This window comes from Haemaphysalis longicornis, unplaced genomic scaffold (genome assembly GCF_048455015.1).
Source record: "Haemaphysalis longicornis isolate Haplotype H1 unplaced genomic scaffold, Haemaphysalis longicornis Haplotype H1 scaffold_8, whole genome shotgun sequence".
Lineage (NCBI taxonomy): Eukaryota > Metazoa > Arthropoda > Arachnida > Ixodida > Ixodidae > Haemaphysalis > Haemaphysalis longicornis.
This window is the reverse complement of record NW_027526445.1, coordinates 32860701-32871517: the sequence shown is the minus strand read 5'-3', so window position 1 is coordinate 32871517 and position 10817 is coordinate 32860701. Positions and strand designations below refer to the sequence as shown.

The 10817-nt window shown below is 49.5% G+C and overlaps 1 protein-coding gene across 2 annotated transcripts; it reads left to right on the top strand.

Moving 5' to 3' along the window:
* Window positions 1-123: 123 nt before the first annotated feature.
* On the top strand, window positions 124-10583 carry Arp2 (Actin-related protein 2). Of its 2 annotated transcripts, XM_077681444.1 has the most exons (7): window positions 124-284; window positions 446-556; window positions 925-945; window positions 2534-2822; window positions 3842-3978; window positions 6940-7368; window positions 9207-10583. In XM_077681444.1, the coding sequence occupies exons 1-7, from the start codon at window positions 237-239 to the stop codon at window positions 9381-9383; spliced, it is 1212 nt and encodes a 403-aa protein (XP_077537570.1). In that variant the 5' UTR covers window positions 124-236; the 3' UTR covers window positions 9384-10583. The 2 variants fall into 2 exon arrangements, with proteins under 2 accessions (XP_077537570.1, XP_077537571.1); XM_077681445.1 differs by lacking the exon at window positions 925-945.
* Window positions 10584-10817: the final 234 nt, after the last annotated feature.

Below are 10817 nucleotides of genomic sequence, written 5' to 3'. Positions count from 1 at the left end.
TTCTTGTGCAACTGCCCCGCGCGCCTTTCTTTGTTTTCTCTCTTTTTTTTTTTTTCTCTATAGCTCGTGCTGCCCTCTGTGCATGTAAAAGTGGACTAGCACGCCAACTTCCGTTTTCGCACCACCACTTCCGGCAATGATAGTGCGGTAAGGGGGAGCGGCGGCGGCGGATGTCGGGCTTTCTGTATGTGTGGATGTGTAGGTAGCTCGGAGTTTTTCAGTCCCCACCAATCGTAATGGATAGCCAAGGTAGGAAAGTAATTGTGTGCGACAACGGAACGGGGGTAAGTTCTTTACTCGGCATCGCGTTTATTTTTCGGTTCGGGGCGCTGCTCGCCGGCCGATGGTCCTCCGTTTGTCAAGAGGCCGGTGTACCCAGCCGAGCCCAAGATGGTGACTGCCCACCGCTTCACCGGGCTGCCACCTCCGTGTTTACACTTCGCAGTTTGTCAAATGTGGATACGCGGGCTCCAACTTCCCGGCCTTCAGGTTCCCGTCGCTCGTCGGGAGGCCCATTCTACGAGCCGCCCACAAAATAGGGGACATCGAAGTGAAGGTGAGCGAGTGTTTGATCGGTGACTACCGCCGCTACAGTACTAGCAGTACTAGTAGTGTCGTCAAACTCTGTTCAGCTTCTGAGCCTCACAACTGTTGCTCAGCTCGTAGGGCACGCCTGGTCAGGTTTCTGATCTCATAGCTACACCCGACACCGGCGTAAACTTGGCGATCAAAGCAGGGAGCGGCCTTTGCCGGAGTAGTTTCCGGTGATGTCACTGAGTCATTCGTCTGTGTGGGGGGTACAACACAGCTTGGTACCGAGCTTCCGAAACAGCGAGCCCTACGGCGGGTGTTCCTCATATTTTTCTCCTTTGCTTGTGCCGAAAGTGACTTATTCTTCTCCCGCTTTCTCGTTACGCTGCGAAGGATTCAACGACAGAATCGTACGTAAGTATTATTTGAGCTCCCGGGGTGCGGCGCCGGCTTTATCTCGTGACGCTTACGTCTGATAAGTGCCCCCCCCACCTGTCCCTTTAGCATCTCGCGACGACCGGCTCGCTAGCGCGCGAAAACGAATTCGACGGACCGAATTTTGAGCATCTTTTGGAACTGGCATGACTCGCCAGCCAAGTTGTGTGCCTAGCCGTCTCCTCCACTGGGTTCCGTGCTCTTTCGGGAGGTGCATAATTTGCATACTTAGTTCCGCATGGCGCGTTTACTGCTGGAGGGAGCCAGTGAGCCCTGACTGCGAAGTTCCTTCGTCACTGCCTGTGGTTTAGAGTTGCCTCTATAACCCGGCTCTGTTGATGCTGCTTGCGTGTTTGCCTTTCACGTGCATGAGCAACACTCTCTGCGTTCACGCACTGTGCCGGTGCACTCAGTTTCTGTTGGTTTAGTTTCCCCAGTGTGATGTCATTTCCTCCTCGCAGGTTTAATCGGTCGTCTAGTTTCAGAGATAAGCTTTAAGGGTTACTGCCTTTCCCACAGCACAATTCATAAATCTTAGGGGAATGGTGTGAGGTGGGGAGGGGGGTGGTCCCTCCAATCCCCCCCAAAGGGTCACTGTTGGTCTTGGGTGTGGCCAGGAGGGGTGTTCGGTGTCAGAACGCCCCCCAAAATTTTCTGAGCCCCGTATCCCTGTCTCCCTCCCCCTTCCTTCGCCTGTTTTTCACCTGTGTTGTTAACAATCGATATGAAATAATGAAGAAAAAAAAAATGAGAACGGTGACAGTTTTATTGAAGCCGAAAAATGGCTAAAATTTCAGTGGGGTGTAGGATTTATTTTTTTAACCGGCAGTGTATAACAATCCCTGAAAAATATTTCTGGCTACACCACTGCTGTGGATGGCTCACTGTTCAAACTTTAATATGCGGTAAAGGCAAGGGAGGGTTTGAGTCTTTATATAACGAATTTGGTGATATTCTCCAGTCATTTGTTTTAATCTGAGTATCTATGGACAGACAGGCATATTTCTGGAGTTGGGCAGCTGCTTAAGAATGCTTACTCATTAAAAAGTTATTAATGATCCGTTAAAAAAAAGGATTACGGTATAATGCTGTAAAACTAGTTCAGCTTGCAGGTGTGAGCATAGAAAATAAAAATAAAATAATCATTGAAAGATTTTATAACTGCTTCTGTGGTTATTAGTGACGAACTGAGTAAATGTAGCGATTGAGTTGCACACGAGCCATTTGTCGAAGTAACACTTTCATAGAACAAAGCAGAGTGCTCAAGATGAGCCTCAAGCATGACCGTATCAAAGCATGCCAAAGAGACTAGCGTTGTGAGACTGCAGTTTTTGGGTTAGTATGAAATGTTATACTATGCACGATCTTCCAAGAGCAAAGATTTTTGTCACAGTAGTTACTCAAAGCGTCAGAAAAAAGCTCCACCTCGTGAGCTCAGCAGAAGTGCAGTGCCATTGAAATGCTCTGGATGTACGTGAAGCAGTTTACGCTTACTGTACCGATTAGTCTAGTGTTGAAGTACTTGCATAGAGAGGAAGGGTTCCCGCTTCCCTATCCCTCCTCGCAGGACGTGATGGTGGGTGACGAGGCGTCAAAGCTGCGCTCGATGCTGGAGGTGGAGTACCCGATGGAGAATGGCATAGTGCGCAACTGGGACGACATGTGCCTGGTCTGGGACTACACCTTTGGGGAGCAGAAGCTGGCCATCGACCCGCGCGAGTGCAAGGTGCTGCTCACCGAGCCCCCCATGAACCCGCTCAAGAACCGCGAGCGCATGATCGAGGTCATGTTCGAGAAGTACCAGTTCGACAGCGCCTACATCGCCATACAGGCCGTGCTCACCCTCTACGCACAGGGTGCGTGCCTCCTCCTCCTGGTTTCGCACTATGTAGTAATAATCGAAGGGGCTGGTCGTGTACCGTATTTTCGCGCGTATAACCCTCACCGAAAGTGTGAAAATTTCAGTGGCAGAGTAGGGGTGCGGGTAATATGCGTTTTTTTTTTTTTTTTTTTTGTAATGCAGCTTCACGGCACTGCACGTTGTGCCGGGAATCTCCTATGCAGTAAAAGAAAGCCTTCCATGGCAGCGATTGAGCAAAACATACAAGGACGAGCGCACTCTAACTGAATTTTATTAGTGAATTGGGACTTTCGCCTTGCAGTAGGTGTATTCTGCTTCCTAAATATGCGCTTTTTCTCTCTACGTATTATGTGATGTGTTGCTTGAGCAGTCTCTTTGGTGCATCCTTTTCTGTATCAAATGTGCGGGCAATAAGCTTTTTTTTTTTTCCAGTGGGCTGAAAGTGGGGGTGCACATGATATGCAGGGGCGGGTTATACGTGCGAAAATACGGTATGCGGTGCTTGTTTCATCAGCGCAGGGCACTAATTTCCCAATACTAGTATCTCTTCGTGTACTTTGCGTGAAGCGTGCTATCATTGCTCAAACCTTTGCTGTATTGCATTAATTCTGGGAAACAGAGGGGCAGTATTAAAGATGGAACAACTTTTTGCTTTAACCGAAAGTTCACAGCCTTCACAGCTTTTTCTTTTCAAAGACAGGTGATGCCTTGTTTGTTTAGAAATAGATGCCTAAAGCTGGCATTTCTGTCCAATTTTTTATGAACTTTTTTTGTAGCATAAGGAGCAAAACCTCATTGAGTGAGCGGCACTCGAGCGAGCAACAAAACTCTTCACACCTGTTCACCCCTTCTCTGCTTGAGTGTGGTTCCGCACAAAGATGTGTAGGCCATGCCCCTTGGAATTGTCTGTAAAGGAGTGACCGACACAAAACCAGGTGGTGGTTAGCCTCGTGTTTCGGAGTATGGTCGTGACCTCATTGTTCTTGTGTGCATGCCTGGGGTGTCTCTGTGCAGGCCTCTACACCGGAGTGGTTGTGGACTCTGGTGATGGCGTCACCCACATCTGCCCTGTCTTCGAGGGGTTTGCCCTGAACCACCTGACCAGGAGACTGGACATTGCCGGCCGAGACATCACGCGCTATCTCATCAAGGTGCGCTGCAATCGATATGCCACACGCACACTATTTCTAGGGCAAGCAGTAGCATATTGAGTTGGACGTCAACTCTTTCGTTACGGCGGAAAAACGGCCGATTTTAAGTGCTTCCACAAAACGTTTTTTTTTCTCTTGAGCTACTGGACACACGTAGCCTTGCTATGCATGAAATTGTAGCTTATAGATTGCTCTTCCAAGCACAAAGCAGCAGTTTTGTTAAAGGTACAATTACTTACAGTTTATTCGTCAAGTAATCGGAAAAAACCCCCAAGAAAAGTATACGAAAAACACAAATCGGCACTTTTACCGAGGCTAAAAATTATTTCAGGTATTTTAAGGGGGCAGACTGGTCTTAGAGCTATTTTTTTTATTTACCAACCAATTTTAATGAAACTGCACTGTGTTATAGAGTTTTTTGTGCTGATTTCAAATCTGCCATTAGATTTTTTGTAAGTTGATTATATTTTGTGTTAATTAATGATTAATTGCAATTATTTTGGCTCACAATTACAAAATAACCACTCCATACAGAATAGCAATTACCACGTGGCTAGGCAGACAAATGACTAAAGAATACAACATAGGAAGCACTTTTTTGATTCAGCTATTTTTGGTCGTTTTACAACACAGGGAACTTCACTTCTCCCGTGCTCTGCCAGAAATCGCTCGCAGGTGGTGCCAATCGAACACGATAATAATTTTCCAAGGCCTCCATTTGAAAAATTTGTTTCCAACATTGTATTCCCCACACATTTCGGTATCAGAAGCAAAAAGAATTAAAGTTGTACCTGCTCTGGGTGCCAAGATATCTGAGGATGAAATGCTACCTTTGTATTGCAAGAAAAGTGCCGTTTCACCATCGAATTCTGCACTTACTGAGCTGTAGAGTGGACTTTAAAATGCTATTATAATATAATAACAACAAAATATGGTGCCTTTTGATGAGGAAATTTACAGACTGATAGAAAAATGGGTGTGGAGGCCAGAAATGCCATTTTTGAGAAAACACTTTTTTTGACCGTTTTTCGGCCCCAAAGACCCAACTGCCCCCTTAAGATATACAAATTGTTCCTACGTTCCTTGGCTATGATTCAATATATAAACTAACAGTGTACACCAAGTTTTGGATTTTTGAGGGCCCGTCAACCTAGCGCAACCGACGGCTGTGCCACGCCGCAAGGGCACTCAAGGGTGAGTGAGTCTCTGTAAAATGTGCATCCAAGTACCGTACTTACCCGATTCTAACGCGCACTTTTTTTCCCGAGATATAGGTTGAAAAATCGCATCCGCATTAGAATCGGATTCGAAACCTAAACTGAAACGGCGGAAATTTCGTCCCACCCATCGCCATGTCAAGATGGCGCTAAAGCTTTTAGCAACGACTTTTCAGACGCAGGAAGCATAGGTATGGTGCATAGGCGCCTAGGCTTTTCTATCGGCGTTCACACAAATCGTCAAATCGTTCCACTTGTGCGCTTGATAACAGCAATGGCAGCAGCGGCTCTCAAGCGTTCAAAACGAGCGGTCGGCTGAAGCGTGCGCCTCTGGAGAAGCTCGCGGGGTGGGCGTGTGAGGCGTGGGCCACGATCCCATCGACCATGGTTGAACGTTAGTTCAGAAGTGTGGCATCGCGAACGTGCTTGACGGCACCGAGGACGAGATGTTGTGGTCAGCGGAGAGCGACGAGAAGTGAGTTGAGTGAGATTACTTCGGGAAATAAATCACCCGTTTATCTCGCATTCGTTTTTCTGCTCACACAGTTCCATGCGCGTTACAATCGGAGGTGCAAGTTTTTTCGGTTTTTTGTGAGGAAAATCGGGTTCGCGTTAGAATCTGGTACTTACGGTATACTCTTTTGTGTCCTCGCACAAAATCCTTATCAGTTCGATGGTAAAAAACAAAAAAAAAATCGAGCGCTCTCGACAAGCGTCGCTCGCACCTGAACCTTGCAGCGCTAATCTGACACGAGCGCCAGGTTATCTTGAAGGTGATAGCGCGATACGGCGCGGTGCATTTGGCAAAATATCCCGGCCGTACGTTGTCGAGACCCTAAACACAAAATCAAAACCGCAGTCATCACATAAGAAGCACGTTTTGTTTATAAATACAGCGCGGAGTCACAACGAAATTACCTGCCAGCGCTTGTTGAAGTGCGAGGCACCTGAACCGGAGCTTCGTCGACCTAACTGAAATCTGAAGATCCCACATCATTGCTTGACCCCTCACTGCTGCTGGAATCAGAAAAATCGACAGCACAGGAGCTGCCGAAGTGCTTGCTACTGCAGTCCGACTGTGCGGAGCGCGGCGCGAACCCGACGCCATTTTTTCTCCTCCTCCCCTCTACCGTCGGTTCAAATTTCTCTTGCTCACCGCCACCACACGAGACATATAAGCAGACGAAACCGAAATTGAAAGAGAAGTTGCCAATGAACACACCAGATGGCGATAGTTGTCTGTGGAGTGCCGGTTTCAGATTTTGCGGGAGATTTGAAATCATCGGACGCCGGCTTCCGATTGCCTGTGGCGCCGTCGTGAAAGAGTTAAGGCCTGTTCGCACTTCCGGCGAAAGCAAGCAAAAGTGACGGGAATTTCGTCGTTTTGTTGCGCAGCAATCATTTTTGTCTAATGGTTGGCGCCGATTTTCGTCGCCGCGCGCCAAAGTGACAGAATTCCTGTTGCTTTGTCGTGCGACGATCGTTTTTGTCGAATGGTCGGGACCAATTCTCGTCACTTTCGCTCGCTTTCGTCGCAAGTGTGAACGGGCCTTGAATCCAAATTTCAAAAGGTAAATTTCTCCAAATTTACTCCAGTTTTACTCCAAATTTACTCCAGAAATTTACTCCAAATTTGGAGTAAATTTTTTACTCCAAATTCCTAAGAAGGAAGCGCAAACTTCTTACGAGTACATGACGCGTGCAACTCGGAATAATCGGTCGGTGCCTTCCCCTCCCCCTGCAGCTGCTGCTCCTGCGGGGCTACGTGTTCAACCACTCGGCGGACTTTGAGACGGTGCGCATGATCAAGGAGAAGCTGTGCTACGTCAGCTACAACGTGGAGCAAGAGCAGAAGCTGGCCCTGGAGACCACCTTCCTGGTGGAGTCGTACACGCTGCCGGACGGCCGCACGATCAAGCTGGGCGGCGAGCGCTTCGAGGCGCCCGAGGCCCTCTTCCAGCCGCACCTGATCAACGTCGAGGGCCTGGGCATCGCCGAGCTGCTCTTCCAGACCATCCAGAACGCCGCCATGGACGTGCGCACCAAGCTGTACAAGTACATCATCCTGTCGGGGGGCTCCACCATGTACCCGGGTCTGCCGAGCCGCCTTGAGCGCGAGATCAAGCAGCTCTACCTGGAGCGCGTGCTCCGGGGGGACACGGAGAAGCTCATGGTGCGTGACTTCTTTCCTTTTTCTACTCCTTGTCCTTCTTGTCTGGACTGGGCCAACGGGGCACGTGCCAGGTCTTCTCTGAGCAAGCCACGTATCATGTTTTCTCGCATATAACCCGCACCCTTTACTTCGAACTCCACCAAAAAATATATGTATATATCCTTGCGTATAACCTGCATGCTTACGTGAAAAAAAATGAAAGCTAGGGAGTTACAACTGTGCAGACAGTCATAATCTCGTTTACAAAAGAAGTTCATTTCAAAACGGCCACCATAACGTTGTCAGCGCTGTAGTCCGATTCAGTCGGTGGTCGCTGCTGCCCCCCGAGGCTTCCTTGCTGCTCTCAAAGACTCGGTTGTCTTCGATGCCATCTAAGCTGTTGCTTATGGCGCACTTCTTGGAGCTTTTGCACACCGTGTCGGCCGGAACCGCCCCCCACGCATGTACGATCCACTGGCACAGCAGCCCAATGCACGCGTTCCATCAGTGTGAGGGTGTAAAGGTCGTCGGCCATCACCTAGCACACAGCTGCCTCACATGAGCCTTGAACAGAAGGCCATGAACCACTGGAACAATCCACAGCTTGCACGAAACTCGCAAGGGATGTTCATCTGCCGGGCCAACCCAAGGGCTGCCATTGTCGACACAGCGTGGCTACTACTTCCCCGCTTCTCGATGAATTCGGCAAGCTGAATCTCGAGGAGGGTTACACACCAACGAAATGCTCGCATGTCCCTGTGGGCGCTTTTGAGAGAGGCTTTTTTTTCTTCCGTCTACCGCAAGTGCAGGACTTGTAGCCATTGTGCTTTCTCACAGCAGCTCTGTGGCCGATTTCTTCCGCAGCAGCTGCAATGCTAAGTTTCTCTTTTGCTATAAAAGATTGCCGCCGAGACCCTCTCATGGCACCTAAACAAGGCTGGCATGACTTGATATCCAACAACGTTAGAACAAAGCGCATGCAAACCGAAGCAGCAGGTGCCGTTGACCAAGCAAAACATGCGAAAAGGCTATGGATGGGGATCTGTCTATGGCCTGTGTTGGCCTCGTATTGGCTTTGCACTAGGTGATGGGGATGCGGACTCTGCCGTGAAGTGAACCCCTGCTTCAAGAATATTCGCAGATAACCCGCACCCACACTTTTCAGATACGTTTTTCATTTTTGGTGCAGGTTATATGCAAGAAGTTATGTTACCCTTAATGACCGTTGGTCATTAGGGGTAACAGAGTGGGTCCCTAAGAAGGCAAGCGTGGCAGAAGGTTTCATGGGCAGATGAGGTCAAGAAGTTTGCGGGGATAAATTGGTCGTAGTTGGCGCAGGGCCGGGATAATTGGAGATCCATGGGAGAGGCCTTTCCCTGCAGTGGGCGTAGATAGGCTGGTGGTGGTGATGATAATATGCAAGAAAATACGGTAACCTGGTGTGACTTTTACTCAGCACAGCCACTAATGAGCGCCAGTGATCAGTAAAGCTTGGTGATCAGTCCCTAGCTTGTGCAAAGCAGCTAGCGTGGGTGTTGAAGCAGGCTGAGTGCTGACTTCCAGCTGAACTCTCGTGTCAGCCGAACTGCACGAATGACGGGACATCTTTGTCTTGTGCTTTTGTACTGCTGGAAGGCAGGGCTTGCTCACCACTGTGTGCCAGCACTCTACCTCTAAAACTACGAGGGCAGCAGTTTTTTGTGGCAATTTGCCCGGGTGGTACAGAATTATTAACCCTTTGGTGTTGCTGCACTGTTGTCAGAAATGAGTAGTCCACTGCAGTCTCTGGGCAGTGGGATAGTCCAGGACTCATCACGTTCTCCCTCTCCCCTTTCTTTCCCCTCTTTGCGCGAGAGCAGAAGTTCAAGATCCGCATTGAGGACCCTCCCCGGCGCAAGGACATGGTCTTCATCGGGGGCTCGGTGCTCGCCGAGGTGATGAAGGACAACCCCAAGTTCTGGATGAGCCGCCAGGAGTACGAGGAGAAGGGCGTCCGCGTGCTCGACAAGCTGCTGCCCGGCACGGCCGTCCTCTGAGCTGGCCTCTCGGTCGGGCGGTCTGCACGGCTCATCTTCGGACTGCGGCGGCGGTGGGGGACCGTGCAATGTGCGCGTGCTTCGCGGAAAAATGTGGCGACGCCTACGGGCCAGCGATGACGTCTACAGACGCCGGGGCTGGTTGGCGCCATTCGGGGCCGTCATGGAGAGTGTCGTTACCAAAACGCACCCTTATTCGCACACGGAGTGCACAGCATCTAAGGGATGGTGTGCGGGTATGGAATCGCACATGGATGGTTCCATCCGTTCCCAGCCGTGTCGCGAGGTACATCACTGTCATCATTTAGCGACCCGGTCCCCATCGCGTGTCAGAAGGGCAGGACCAATCTCGTGCCCAAACCTTGTCTGCCATTCCCAAACACAGTGTGCCGTATGCGGCCACCGGGGCTTCTCTGTTTTGCAAACCCGGTGCGTGGGGTGCTTCCGCAAGCATTGCGAGCAGAAAAGCCTCCTTGAGCTGCGCTTTCCGTGCGTTGATGTGGCGAGACTACCCTTCTCGCTTGCAGAGCACGCGATGCGTTGACACTTCGAATGTTGTTAGTGTTGTTGAAAGGGACTGCCACGTAGTTTCAATCGATAGCTCCTCTTGTAGGTGAATTTGATCGCTTTCTTAGGTTGTGTAGCAGGGGTGATCGCGTTTTAGCCTATTGCATGGTTACTGCCTGTCCGTATGGGCCACGTGCAGTTAATTTTTGAGTGATTCGAAACTGTACATATAATGGTGACTCGTTCCGGGAATAGACTACCAGCCCTGTGGGTGGCGTCCGTCGGGTGCGGTCACATTTGCGGGCAAATGAACTTTGCGTCGGTGCACCCGTTCTTCCGGCACCCCTGCGGTGCCGTTTGTATTATACTGTATGATAACCCGAATGCATCACGGTTGTTCCGGTTGATTTGGGGGTGACCCTGTCTGATCATTTCTGGTCATTTCATTCCGCGCTCGATTGATTGGGTGGGCAGTTTGGCAGAGATCAGAACCGCACCCTGTGTTGTTTCTCCTTGTGATTTTGTGGGCAATGGTCCACAAGCTTCCCACGCTATATTTTTGAACCCCCTTTTTTAGTGTGCGTCTGGTGGCAGTGCGCACTGATGCGTCGGCTCACGAGAACAATTCCGAGAGAATGATTGCGTTGTTTATTTTATTTTGTAATAAACCTTCACTTCTAGATTACCTGGTAACCTCGGCTCATGTTTCACTTGATGTAAACACAATGGACGGCACGTGCAATGGCGGGTGTTTGTGCTGTCAAATTGTGAAAGACGGAACGACGAGTATTTCTTCTAGTGCTCGTGATAAAACAGCCAAATTTCCCCTCTTTTAGCAGCTAAAGTTCTCAAGGGCCTTCGAACAGGCACAAGCTGTTTGTTTTCTTCATTACGTTAAGTATGCTATAAAATATCCAACTTCATGTG